Here is a 14,499-nt window from a genome sequence, read left to right on the forward strand (position 1 = left end):
GAAGGTTCAAGCTTTCCCTGCAAAGGCAGACTATGTAATCCATCTCTAGGTGTACCTAATATTGTGGCCTGTAAGCAATCTCATAATAAGAAACATGCAGCAGCCGACCTAGTTTGCTGCGATCATCACCTTCTCACTGCTGACAGCCTGTCTTGCTCACAATGGCTGCTATAATAAGCGCGCCCGCATGTCTCAGATGGCGTTCAATAACACGCTTGCATAACAGTTAAACGCCTGACTGATACCTTGGCGCCGCAGCCCGACGCAGCCTCTCTGTTCCCCTTGGTGGCACACTTTCCAACGTAGACCGGCCCTAATCCGTGCGTGTAATCTGGCAGCTCCACGCGACCGCCAACTGCAACCTGTTTTCTGCTTTAATATCACATTGGAAAGACGGCAAAAAGATGAGTACGAGTATGTGACGCTAATGACCAGCTAAAAACATCTGCAGCCTGAGTGGAGTCCATATGGAGCAGAGGTTGCAATGGCAGAAACAACCAAAAATTATTCTTTCTAATTCTCTAAATTTTCTGCCCACATGCACTGGATATAACGCAAATATTTTGTCTTTTAGTGTCTCGGGGGTTCAAATTTAGTAGCAATAAGAACAAAATTGTAGGAGACCTCCTGTATCTTTCTAGGAATGTCGTTTTCAGACATTTTTGTGTGTGTGTGATGTTGCTGGCGATCCCTACACACACAAAAAAGCAATACAAATTTACCCCCAACGACTATCAAAGACGTAAGACAACCAGATATGACAGACAGGGCATATGGGGGTAAAGGAAGGATAGCTTGTTGAAACTGAAGAATGTCAGTGTCAGTTACGTAGGACAATGTTTTGAGGGGGAGAGAAAAAAAAACTTTACCTGTGAATCAGGTGGGCTCTTTTCCCGGTCTTTTCTTCGAACACTCAAGCCATTTCCTTAATTGAACATTTGTATGCTCTTCGACATCTGCACCAGTGAATTTGGCATCAGGGATATCATTCTCGGACAGAGTTAGTAGATTTAGCGCAATAGATATCTCGCTAGTAGACTGTTTCCATGCGTCTAGCATGACTGTCCGGCCAAGTTTGACCCCCTCGCTCAACTCATGAATATTAATTAAGTGTGGTGACGTATCCGGTGCGGTATCCCATTCCCCAAAATATTCAACTTGACTTATTAGCTCTTTTAAGCTTACAGAAAATTATACAATTGACCACAAATAGTCACTTACAGCCTTACGTGGGCCAACGCTCCATCAAGTATGTTTTGTTTTTTAAAATTTTATTTATTCAATAATTTAAATGTACTCTTCAGGAGTGTCATTGAAAACTGCCGTCAACTCAACTGAGTCAGACGTAATATACATTTCACCACTGAAGGATGTTAATAGTCAACATAAATCACTGCAAATAGAACATAACAAAACTATAACATTACTGCTACTACTACTTAACTTACTTGAACCTGCAGTGGTGAGATAAGCGATGCATGTCAGTGGTTGGACACAGACGTAAAACGAGAAACTGTCCAACACTGAAAACAAAAGTGTCACGACGGACCCTTGCTGAGGCCGCACATTCTTTTGGAAATAATATGGCAAAAAAAAGAAAAGAAAACATACGTGCAAACTTTATCCTGTGACATGCTACTGTATTTCGTCTGCTTTATTAGCCCTTTTAGGTGCACCGCTTTGCTTTCTTCCGTCTTTCTGTCGTCTCTTGTATATCACAGCTTTTGCGCCTCGTAAAAGCGCCGAGGAAATTCCGTCCGTGAGGCACTTTAGCGCCCGATCGCATCTTGGCGAGAGGCTTGCGTTTTTGTCACAATCTCGCAGAAAGCCGGAGACATCTGTGTGTTGATATCCCCAGAGACTAATAGTGCATTGTCCTCCATCAGCTAAATACAGAATATAGTACGTCGTAGGAAAAGTATTTGATTGAATCGATATTGAAACACAAAAGCTTGCAGTATGCCTCATTCTGTATTTGTTGTAAAGCCACCACTATCTTCTGTGATTACTGCAATAAAGCACATTTTTCTTCCAAAGCACAATATACGTCGCACCTTGGGACCTACTGCTGTTTGACTCAGCACAGCTTCATTAGATAATCACATTTATCACTTTAACATGAAATGAAGGAGGCTTAGTTATTATAACAAACTCACTATATGCCTGTTTTACCGTGAAAAGTTAAGACATCCATCCATCCATCCATTTTCTTAGCCGCTTTTCCTCACAAGGATCGCGGGGGGTGCTGGAGCCTATCCCAGCTGGCTTCGGGCAGTAGGCGGGGTACACCCTGAACTGGTTGCCAGCCAATCGCAGGGCACACAGAGACGAACAACCACACTCACAATCACACCTAGGGACAATTTTGACCCAGGAAGGCCGAAGCCCGGACTCGATCTCACGTCCTCTGCACTGGGAGGCGGACGTGCTAACCAGTTAACCACCGTGCTGCCCACACTCATTTTATTATATCTGTTGTACAATAAAATATTTTCCCCTACGTTTTCGTTCTCTTAAGATGAAAGTGGGGAAACAAATGTTATAAATTGTTAGAAATAGTGCATTTTTATTTTCATATTAAGAGCTATCTAATCTTTAATATGAAGTAACTTGTGAAATTCTGCACATTTTTTAAAATTGTTAAATACAACTTGACCCCTACACAAATATATACAGTACATTTTGATCAAATTTATTACTGCTAAATTTTGACGTGGACGTGTCTGCTGTGTTGCGACTGGAATGCACCCAGTACAGGCTTTCCAAGTAAGGGGCGGTCATTAATCGTGCGTAAAAAAAAAATATATATATTGCCGTTAAAGCAACTTTAAATTCAAATTCAAACACCGGCATCACATCGTATCATTTAATGCTATCCAGTGATAAAACAGTGTGGATGATAATCAGAAGAGAAAAGCAAGCCTGATCTCACTCCCTCGCTCCACATCTAGCATGTAAGTTCTAAATTTTTTGAGTCATTCCCCCCTTTGATTCATTCTTCTCTTGTGTATGGCAATTACAGCCATTTTGCAAAAAGACAATGCCTCCCTTTGCGCCCCGCCACCCTTTACCCCCCCCCCCCACACACACACACATATCTGTTTCAAAAAGACACTTAATGTGATAATAACATTAGGCAAATTAGCGTGGATAGGACAAAAAAGTAGCAAGCTGGTTCATGACAAAGCTCTGATCATCTCCTTTGTTGCGGCGTGTCGCAGGCTGCTAATGAGGGGCTCAATAGGAATAAATCTCATTAGGACTTTTTGTTTAATAATTATTTTAAGAGCAAAGCGGCCTCTCATTGACATTCGAGACTTGTATAGATTTAGAGATCACAAAGAAAATGCGCACAAAGTGGGATTTAATATTTAAAGCTATGATTCCCACATGAATATTAAAAGACAAAGTACACTTTGAGAGTTGCTAATTGCGGGCCTCTTAAGTGATCGTCAGTTTACTAATCACGAATTTACCTACGTTCACCTTCTTTCTCCAGTTGAAAAAACTCACCTGTTTGCGTTTTTTTCTTGAAATCAAATAACTTGCAAACCATTAACAGTGGTACCTTGAGATACGAGTGGCCTGACGTTTAGCTGATTTTTTCACTTGCGAGCAAACATTTGCGATACGAGTGCTGTACTACGGCAGTGAACTCAATTCAAATTACTGCACAACAAGCAACAGTTTGAAGTGTACTGCTCCCAGTTGAAGCTTGCATAACATTTTAAATTCCATATTTAAGACAACCGAATCGCTTTCCTTTCAATAAATTAATCTAACAAACAATGCAAAATAGGCCTACCTTTAATGGGCAAACCAATAGTGACGGTGCTACAAAACATGGACAGATAACTATACTCACAGACATATAGTCTTTATCCTCTTTGAAGAACCAGTAATATTACTGCAGCTTACTGAGGAGTTTTGAATTTGTATTGAACTAAATTAAAGCAAAAAATTAAGCGAAACTGTTTGAATCTTTACATTATGTTTATATTCCATTCATTTCAATGGGCAAATTAGATTTTATAGAGCAGTGGTTTGATTTACGAGCGTAGTCACGGAATTAATTCAACTCATATTTCAAGGAACCACATTTTTTTTGTAAGAGTAAGTTTGTAAGATTAGTTTTAACTCATAGTGAGAAATTACTTTGCAGTAACTTTCCAGTTGAAACTGCTATGATAGGCAATTGCAGTTTTTCGCAATTCGCGTCAGGGCTGGGTGGGTCCCTAGTCCAACACAAATAGCAGTGGCTTACTCAAGCATATAAGGACTTGCTGGGGTGTTGTGGCCTGCGGTGATGATGCCAGAATTCAGGTTGAATCGCTCACAGTCGGCCTGTAGCGAATCAGCCCGAATTTCCTCCAGTGGCTGCCCATGTTGCTGCAGCTTTAAATAGCACGTGACCAGAATGGCAGCAGGATGCGGCTTTGGGTTAACTCCTCTTATAAAATACGTGCGGCATCAACGCAGAAGCCGCTCCGCTGCGTCTGGAGAGATCTTTGTTGCAGGTAGCGCGCCTCCCCCCATTGTTAGCCACCTGTTGACCCCCCCCCCCCCAACCCAGCCTCCCCCCCACCTATTAATCCACTATCTGCCGCTGTCCAGACCAGAGAAGGTGATGCGACTCTTTAATGCCGCTGTGTGTTGGGGAGGTGCGATGCATTGTGTGCACGCCGTGGCCTAGATTCTGCTAAACAATCACGGGGAAGCTTTCTCCTCCTCGACTGATGCTACTTTACTGCAATCAGATGCTATTCATCATCCCCTCACGCCCTCCCGATTGAATTTCCTCACGCCCCCGCACATCCCAATCTGGAGCCTCTTCACAAGCAATTGGGATGGGGAGGGGTGCAGGAGGGCGTGCACAGATGCTTTGCACCTTCTTTGGCATGTATCAATCAGGATCTTAGAGAGGGGTCTCCTCATTGAATTGCATTTTCTAGCCTTTCATTTTGGATGTCACATACACTCTTTAGAGGTCGTTGATGAGCGAGAGTCTATCCCAGCTCAGAAATGGACAACTTAAATGCTGGAAGGAGCCACAATTTTTTTCAGTGCTGTTCAGGTGCCACGTAAGACCACTTTATTTTAGGTATATGCGCAAAATACTTGCTCTTATTTTGTGAACCAACATCAAGTGCAAGAAAAACCTCACTCAAAAATGTAACATTATTGAAGTATTGTACGATGCTTGTCAAAATAAAACTACAGTTGATGCATACATGCAGATTTTTATCTGATATTTTTTTAATGTTGTTTTTTCTGTTTTTTTGTTGTTGCCATTTTAGCATCTATATTGTATATACTATACTTTTGGGGGGGGTTGTAATTTTTTTGTTGTTGCCATTTTAGGGTCTATATTTTGTGGAAAAATGACTTTTTGAAGACTTTTTGGGGGTTGGTAAAAAAAAAAAATTCACCTCCCAAATTATTTTTTCATTTTTTGTTTTGTTTTGTTTTGCGTTTGAAAAATAATCAAACCGCAATAAATAACCTGAATATTTGGAGAAAAGCCAAACGGACATGGAGAGAACATGCAAACGCAACACAGGAAATCCAAGGTTTTGTTTTTGTTAATACTTTACTGGAGCTATGTAGAGTAAGAGCTCCTGATGTCACTCACAAGGCCACACCCCTTTAAAGACACACATCAATAAACAAGCATGATATTGTGTAGCTAAGGGTGTGACTGTAGACTTTAAAAATCCTGTTTTATTTTTTTTACGTTCTTGTATATTTCAATATGTTATTTTCTATATCCATTTATATACAGTACTTTTCGTGTGTTTTTTTGTTTGCGCTAGAATGGCTAAGATGTTTTAATTAATTTCAAAAGGGAAAGTTGAAATTGAAAATTATTTTTGTCCACTTCAATCATCAAAAATGGACCTTACTATTGTTGTTGCCAATGTTCAAGATTGATGCGAGCTCATGTGTACTATTTTAAGTCATTTACTCTTCTCTGTGAGCGTGACGCTTCCGTGCAACGCTTCCCTCTGCCTTGCGTGCTATAACGTTTCCTCTGATGATGTATAAAGACCGCATGATTTAACCGTGGTGCAATCAGGCGAGGATATTGGTAATGGCCTACTTAGATTAACATATGAGCTTCTGAACATATTAAATGTGATTGGTTGTGGACCCACTTTTCCCCTATTTGTGCCCACCTTGCCGCCACCGTTATTGCTACCTTCACTTAGCGCCCGCTTCTATTTCTGACACCGGCAAAATGTCACTCTGTGCCATTTTGCACCAGTGCCATTTGACAGCTCGCTCATTCTCTCGCGCAGGTGAATGAGCGTTCACAGACAGTGTCGGGGAAAAGCTGAACGGGATTGGCCGCTCTCACTCGCCTGCTGTCGAACGGAGCGTGTGCCAGCACATCCACTCAAACGGCCGAACACATAAAAACAAATGTGATTTTGGAAATAAGCAAATGTGCACGACCCTCTGACCAAACCAACCTCTTTATGGATTTGTACTGTTTTGTTTGCGATAATTAGGACTTCTTGGTCAAACACTGTGCAGTGTGCAGCAAACCACATTCAATTTTTGAAAAGGGTTGTAGTTGATGATTTATGCTCAGCACAAAATAGATTTGTCGTTTTAAAATGACCCTAATGATGTTTCACGTTTTCTAATTACAATTGGCCAACGAAATCTAACTAGGCTATAAATGGAAGTTAATCCACCTAGTGGGTTGCTTTACACTGCGAAGTATTTGGAAAACTGCGCAGGTAATGTTCTAAATAGCACAGTTAATTGTCATCTTGTGAATAAAACTGTTTTAATAGTATATAAATATGAAGCTATTTCTACCCTTTGATGTGATTTTTTTTCATTTGAGTTCCTTCAGCTATAGCAATGGTTTGTTATTTTTTAGAGTATATTGAGAATATATCAGTGAATGTTCTGAATTCCTGCGTTGGCTGCAAGTGTCATATTGAGCAGAATAAGGCTACCCTTGGGACTTGGACTGTCCAAAAATGACGTCCAATCCAAGTAGTTGAGACAACAGCACCGATGCTCATTACCATTTTCATGTACACTAAAAAAAAAAAAGGCAAACAAAATGTCAACAACAAAAAGTAAGGATGTCCCTTGTTCATATATGCCCTTTGAAATTTCCAAACAAATATATAGTTTTGCAGGTCCCATGTATTTTCCTTTTAAACATGACATGTGAATGATGACAAAAATGGACCACGTCTCCATTATTAACCCATCGTGTACAATATGTACATGTACAAAATGGCTCTTTACATCTCAAATACATCGTAATCTGGAAGCTGCTGCATCTCGTCACTTACGTACACATTAAGACACTACAGCGTGCATATGCATTATACACCGGGTACAAAAACAAAAGTGTTATGTCGCAGAAATTTATTTTCAATAAGCCAGCACTGACTGAAATACATTCTGGTCTAGAAGTCCATTAATGTGGGTCTGTGTGTGGTGTTGCAACACTATTTCAAAACACGGATTTGCTTTTAGTGTTGGGCTTCCGAAACAGAAGCCACCTTATTCCTTGACTGATTTTAAAGGCACACAGACAGTCAAATTTTCAGCATTTCAAACTACTTGTACCTGTCACGTCTTCCTGGTGACTGGAATGAAGCAAGTTTACCAGAAATGGGGGCTCAAGTCAATGCGACTTGGACTCAAGTCGCTGTTCGATGACTTGTGACTTGAGATCAACTATAAGACTTGAGAACTGATTGGAACGTGACTTCAGACAAAACCTGACATTAATTGGACTATAAATGACGGATTTGCTAAATGTGTTCAACAAATAAAAAATGGACAGCCAGAACATAGCATCTGAAAAAGAAAACTGAACGTCTTAACAGTGGAAAGTAAGATTTGATTGACACTTAAATATTAAACAGCAGATATGACAGATATTATTGAAGTTGTGTGATAAAGTAAGGGTGAATTGGATAGATAAATTGCCTAATGATATTGTTGGTCTTCTCTCTTTATGAAGACCAGACACTGCAGGTAAGACTGCATTATTAAGTGTGACTTGGCTTCACTCATCACAGGACTCAACCTGTAACTTCACTTGACTTGCCCAAGACAGAACGACTTGGGACTTACCTGGTCCATATTCCTATGTTGTTTAGTTGTTTTGGCTAGTGTTATTGTCAAGACCACACCAACCGAGACGAAAATGTTATCGAGGCTGAAGAGTATCTAGACCGAGACAAGACAAAGTCTTTTGGAAGATAAGACAGGGACAAGACCGAGACTTTTGGAGCTTGAAATAAAGACAAGACCAAGACTGTATATATCAAAGAAAAATCACCAAAAAACATAACAAAACTTTGCATGAAACATGAAAACAAATTCTGCTATGTATTTTTTTTTAAATAATACAATTAAATAAAAGCCCAAGAAGGTGTGGCACTCCAAGCGACACCAGGAGGGCGAAACAGCACCTGCATTTTGTGTTTGTCACTGATAACAGCTGTACTGGCCTGATCACGACCGGTCTTGATCAAAAATCCTGAGTCCGCCCTGTCTGAGACCGACAAGACCAAGTAAAAAGGCCTTTCATTCTGAAACGAGACTGAGACCCTTAAAAAAAGGGTCGTGAGACGGATCACGAGACCACGACCGATCTCGAGAACTACAACATTTATTTGGGGCACTGTTGCCTGCAAAGTCCTGAGGTGATGAGTTTTCTCCAAAGTATCTCCCATCTCGTCAACGTGCCCGTAGAACAATTGTTTGCTCTTGTAAATACAATTTGGTTTTGTATTTGTCTGTGCACTATAACGGCTAATCAAGAAACCTTGACGTTGTTGACTTGAGAGAAGGGGATTGGCTTGATGTGAATGATACATTCTAAACTAGAAAAAGGCAAAGAGGGCTTGCTTCCAGGCCCACCAAACAATTTCCTTCTTCAAAGCGGCATTAGCGGCTCCATTAAAATCCTGTCAGCCTTTTTTCCTTTATGGCAGCTTGAGGCTTGCGGGGAAGAGAAGAAATCGCTGTCATTCACATGCTAAGTGACTTAAGCAATCCTGTGGATATTACAGGAAGGAAAGAACTACTCCATCATCCATTGCGCTGCCTGGGAAAAAAAATTAAAAAGTAGAGCAGTGTTTAGAATATCCTCCTCTGAAAGCCATTATTTGTGCAACATTCTCAATACCTCGCATGTCATGGAGGTTTAACCATGTACACACCGGAGAGACTACCAGATGCGATCCAATAAGCAGCTGTTCAATCACTTTGCTCCAAGCTCTACAGGCTTATCATTCCAGCACATTAATCAATGAGGCAATTACATGTATCTCCTCCACTGCGGGCCCCGTAGACAACAGGTTGCGCATCGGCAGAGCTCAAGGTGTAGAAAGGTTGGCCCTGTCCCATCCATCAACTGATGAATCACGAGCGTCCTCTTTGTCTCCTTTTTTCTCGCTTGACAGGTCACAGACGGCGGCACCATCAAGCAGAAAATCTTCACCTATGACGCCATGTTTAATACCAACTACTCTCACATGGAGGACTACCGCAGGCGTGAGGACCTCGTGTACCAGACAACTGTCCGGTGAGCCTTGTTTGCAATCGTGTTGAACTCACCCATCGTGTATTAACCTCAACGGGGTTTCTTCATTTTTTGTGAGACAGGAATATGATACTTGATGCAAAAAAAAAAAAAAGGAATACAGTTTAACAGGAGTCATACTCGGTCCCTACCAGGGCACTGTTGGATCTTCTATTTGTTCAGATTCCAAGGCTGAACGGCTAACGGAATCTGGAAATAGAGGAAAATATGAAATTCTGACATGCTGCATTACTGCTCTGCATATTTGTGGCATTATTAGATGCAAGAAATTTGCCAGCGCCAAGAGCGGCTTTTTTAGAGGAGGTTCCGCGACGCTGTTTCTAATTTTGGAACAGCGTCGTCGATTTTGTCCAGTAACCCAAAGGAGCTGTTGCGCTCTGCTGCCCCGACCCACAACATGCTGACCGCAGTGTGGCTAAACAGAATACGGACGATTATGAATGAATTTAGCACAATATTCACTACCGGGCGAACTGCACTGAGTGCGTTTGAAAGCGGACCCAGACCACCTGAAAAAGTGGTTCTCGGTCCACTTGTTTAGTCCACACCAAAAAAGATTTGTTTGTGTGTATTCACACCTGCACTAAAGGTCCGGATCAGGGTGATTAAAAAAAAACTCCGGTCTGTTTAAAGCGGACTAAACAGTGCGGGTCTGAATACACCCTAAAAACGATTCCTAAAGTGCATTCAAGTTACTTGATGAGAGACTACACTCTTTCCTAAGTCCATTGTGTGAACTCCAGTGAATACATTTGCATAAAAAAGCTAGAATGAGCCATACAGAAAGGCATTTCACGTCAGGACCAGGACCTGGGATTGATAGGCTTGCCGACCTGAGGCTGAAATTCCATCAGTAATGAGGACATTGTGCTTGGGTAAACACTAATTACCGACTCTGTTAAGGATAGACGCTTCCGTCTTCAGGAATTAGCAAACATCTGGCCCCGGTGTTCTCTTAGTGCTACTTAAATCCCTGTTAAGGTCCGCACTTCATACTCATTAACAGGTTTCTACGAGGATCAGCGCAAGTTAGAGGAAGACAAAGTGGGAGTAATCTCCTTGGAAACATGTTTTACGCATCTTTCAGGGTTGACTTGGGCCTCCATGCAAGGCCTGACATCTGCCTCAATGTCTTCTCATTTTGAGTTCCTGCTGCTTTGTGCTACCTCTTGGTACAGATGGGTGCAACAATGCATAGGAAGCACGGACCGTACGTCAAACTTATGGCTTCATTTGAATCTGGCACCTTTTCTTAACAATACCCCTCATCGTTGCGTTTCATCTTCGATCCGGCTCGTGCTTGCGTTTCTCTCGTGCGTTCTTCCTGTTTATATGGCTTTGCACACCCTCCCCCCTCTACTCTTGTTTGGTGTGGCTGCCCAACTGAGGATGATTTATCTGGACAACCCTACTATCCCTTTGGGAGGGTAGCATCATTACAACGGGAACACATGCACACACACATACACACACGCATACACACAAGGCTAGACGACACACTGGGAAGAAGTTGGATATTTTTAAATCAAGCAGATAGAAATCAGGCTCCACTGACCCTTACTCTCATTTTGATCAACGCAGTTGGTCTATGTGGTCAGTTCAGGACAATCTCCTTCAGGGAATTTGGCCGTTAACCCCTGACAACTATAACATACTGGTTAATTTTTGTTTTCGTTACATACAATCAGTCCAGTAAGATGGAGCAAGCTCTCACATCTCAAATCTTTCCCGAGACTGGTTTGAAGAGAACTTCGGAGGCCATGTGATCAGTCTCAAAACTGATTATGAGTGGGCATCTCACAGCCCAGACCTTGGCCTCTCAGATGTCTTCCTTTGGGGCTAGCTGAAGTACCAAGTGTGTGCAGGGAGACACAGGACCATCACTGAACTCAAAGAAACCATCAGGGTGGTGATAAAAGCCATTCCTCGATCTTTGGGTGCAAGCTGGTGTATCAAATTTAGAAGACATTTATTTTCACTCTCTGAATGTTCTGAACACCTGTTTTTATGTAAAATATACTATAGGGAGGAGTTACGCCGCTGAAAAAGCCTGTGAGAGTGTAGCTCAACTGACTGTAGGTGAGGTTCTATTTACTTATTTAGACAAAACTTCAGACCAAATTAACAGTGCAATGCTGATTGCTCACAACACACAAAATCATTAACATCATAAACACTCAAAATGTTGCTTTCAATGAAGTCCTTATCTTGGCTGCAAATTGGAAATCAATCTCAATATTTCATAAGCCATAAAAGAGTTTTCTATGGATTGGCCTCTCACCTTTAAAAAAAAAAAAAGAAAAAAGAATGAACAATAATAGCCATTGTGGCTCCTCGCCGGCTGTCCAATAATTAAAGGGCTTCAGAGGTAACATCGGTATTGACTTCATGCGACATGGCTCGCTGTTGCTGTGCTCTGACAGCCACTACGCACAATCTTTTAAAGCGGAGGAAAGCAGCTGTGGATTTTTTCTCTCTGCTCAAGTGCCAGAGCCCAGATTAGTCCTTGCGAACAAACATAACAGCGCTTGCGTGAAGCTGATGACACTCGAGGTTTGGAGGACCTCTTTTGCTCAACCTCAGATTATGACACTGGAAATCTGTATGGCTCATATAGGCTCAGTATGTATCACACCAAGAGCTTTTGTGTGTTTGGTTTTACACACAAAAATGGCAATTTGAAAGCAGCTCATATTTGCCTTATGTATTCAATGCAGGTGTGCACCAGTACTATTTGCTCTCCTTGAGCAAACAACTCTATAAAATACAACAAATTGCAGCCAACCAGGACGCTTCACATGCACTTTGCTAAACATTCGTAGCCAGGATGTCACTTAGCCAGAAGCTGAGTTGCACTGTACTAGTTGATGCCGTTGATTTGTGGCTAGAGAACAAGACAGTTATTTACATTTAAGTCCACCTTGTGGTCATCCTAATTAATGGGTGAGCTGGAGCCTATCCAAGCTGACTTTGGTCAAGAGGACTGGTTACCAGCCGTTCGCAGAGCACGTACAGACAATTCATACTTATGTTGATGTCTACATGAGAACAGAATGAACATGCATGTTTTTGGTATGTGGGAGGGCACCAGGAGAGAAAAAAAAAACCTGGATTTTAACCCCGGACCTCAAAACTCTGAGGCATATGTACTAATCACTTGGTCGCCATGCTACACCAAGTGGTCATCGATTCTTCACATTTGTTGTAATTGTGTATACGTGTACTTGAGCAGTGTAATTGAATTATGATTTATGAGGCACTTGAAATACTGAAAAGTCTGTACTGCCACTTTTCTCCTCATGTTAGAACAAATTGTTACCAATGAGGAAACATTTGCTAATTTTTATCCCCATTAAATACCTTTCCTCACCCTAAGTGGCCATTAGCCTTTTCTCAATATCAAGAACCCATAGTGTGGCCTCCTGAACTCTGAGAGTACGGTCTTCCTAAGTACGTACTTCTCAAAAACACTAGTCTCATTCATAATTGGAACGGCTGTATACTTGTGAACTTGTCCCCTGGCTCTGACGTATTTCCGTAAGATAATAAAAGGGGGGACAAAAAAATTCCAAGTCTTCACAAATCACCATTGGATGCATCCTTGCTTTAAGCTAGCAGGCAATGACTACATCCGTGTATTCAAAGCTTTCTTAGTGTATGGGTACTTTTAATTGGAGCAGGACTTTAGCCGCAACTGATGACGTTTCACAAGATTACAAGGACGTAAGAATGGACAAGAACACAAGTTGATAAACGGCACTTCTATAAACCAGTTCAAGGACTGAATTGTCTGCACTTCAGGTACCCTATGACTGGGATTGGAACGCCGATGAGTTTTTTTTGTATGTCTACATTCATTGCTATTATGTACAGTATACAAGTATTTGAGCCACAGGATTAAATTAGGATTTACAAATCAAAGGAAACACTGGAAAGTCTGTATTCTGATTTTTCCATCTTCCTTCCAACAATTCATCCGCTGTTTCCTGAAATCCTGTACGAATGCAGGATTTGAATCTGTGAATGCACTGCTTAGGCTAGCAAACAACAGAATGGCTGCTTTTGTGGGTAAGAACAGAGAGGCAAGCTACATCAGCGCTTAGTCTAATCTAAGTAAGACCAATCACACATCCCTGAGTGCTTGCATTATCCTCATTTTTGTTCTGTGTTCTTTCCTCCAGGAGACACAAGTGATTACACACCTCCCTTTGCATGCTTAAGCTAACCTCCTTTGGCTACTTTGACCTTTTTCACCCATAAAGCTTTGAGCCAGAAGGAATATCTGACGGCGTGCTTGTTATTTTGATGGAAGGATTGACCGAAGGAGCGGCTCTTTTTCATGCTCCATTTAGTCAGTCCCATATACTTGCATTAGCAGGCGGCTCAGGGAGTCGTGCGGACAGGTCTCCTAAATAGGAAAGAGCTTTCCAATACAACCCCTGGGGGACAATCGATCCCCCTCTGTGGTGCTGTGCACGGTTCCCCAGAATAAATATTTGTTTATTCAATATCTATTTACACCAAGACAAACCACAATATTAGCACACTTAAATTGACGTGTTGAATTTGTTACGCCTGTGTTTTTTTCCCGTCCTTTATTCTGTTATTGGGTTGATTATGTGCTTTGGCAAAAGCTGATCACTACTGCCGTAGTCACAATGAGCATCATTTGTCTCCAGCTCGCCAACTCGCCAAATCCATTGTATCCAAACACCCAAAACTCATTCACTCTCTGTTCATTCTTCATGTTAAATGTAATAACAGCATGGCTTGCCTATTTTTGGAACAGACTCTCCTGTCTTGTGCATTGAATACATTTGCGATTAATAAGAGTTGAATGGTTTCACGGTGTGGTTGAGTGATTATCTCTGTTGCTGCACATTAGTTATGTTTTTTTGGTTCCTCATTTG

The 14,499-nt window shown here is 41.5% G+C and overlaps 1 protein-coding gene and 1 long non-coding RNA gene across 8 annotated transcripts in view; one reads left to right on the forward strand and one right to left on the reverse strand.

Moving 5' to 3' along the window:
• Positions 1-14,499, forward strand: part of igsf21a (immunoglobin superfamily, member 21a) — a 171,670-nt gene that overhangs the window by 85,800 nt on the left and 71,371 nt on the right. For all 4 annotated transcript variants that reach the window (XM_077573678.1, XM_077573679.1, XM_077573681.1 and 1 more), the window contains one exon: positions 9,450-9,571. In XM_077573678.1, coding sequence (XP_077429804.1) covers positions 9,450-9,571 — 122 coding nt within the window. The remainder of the gene's footprint in view (positions 1-9,449; positions 9,572-14,499) is intronic.
• The window catches only part of LOC144056680 (uncharacterized), a 35,391-nt gene that overhangs the window by 19,863 nt on the left and 1,029 nt on the right, over positions 1-14,499 (reverse strand). Inside the window, exons 2-3 of one of the 4 annotated variants that reach the window (XR_013295093.1) lie at positions 9,721-9,778; positions 246-372 (exon numbers count right to left, since the gene is read on the reverse strand). The exons of 1 other annotated variant lie outside the window; for it this stretch is intronic. This is a non-coding gene — a long non-coding RNA (uncharacterized LOC144056680). The remainder of the gene's footprint in view (positions 1-245; positions 373-9,720; positions 9,779-14,499) is intronic. 2 more of the 4 variants (XR_013295095.1, XR_013295094.1) reach the window with 2 other exon arrangements.

This window comes from Vanacampus margaritifer, chromosome 8 (genome assembly GCF_051991255.1).
Source record: "Vanacampus margaritifer isolate UIUO_Vmar chromosome 8, RoL_Vmar_1.0, whole genome shotgun sequence".
In the NCBI taxonomy this organism is placed as follows: Eukaryota; Metazoa; Chordata; class Actinopteri; order Syngnathiformes; family Syngnathidae; genus Vanacampus; species Vanacampus margaritifer.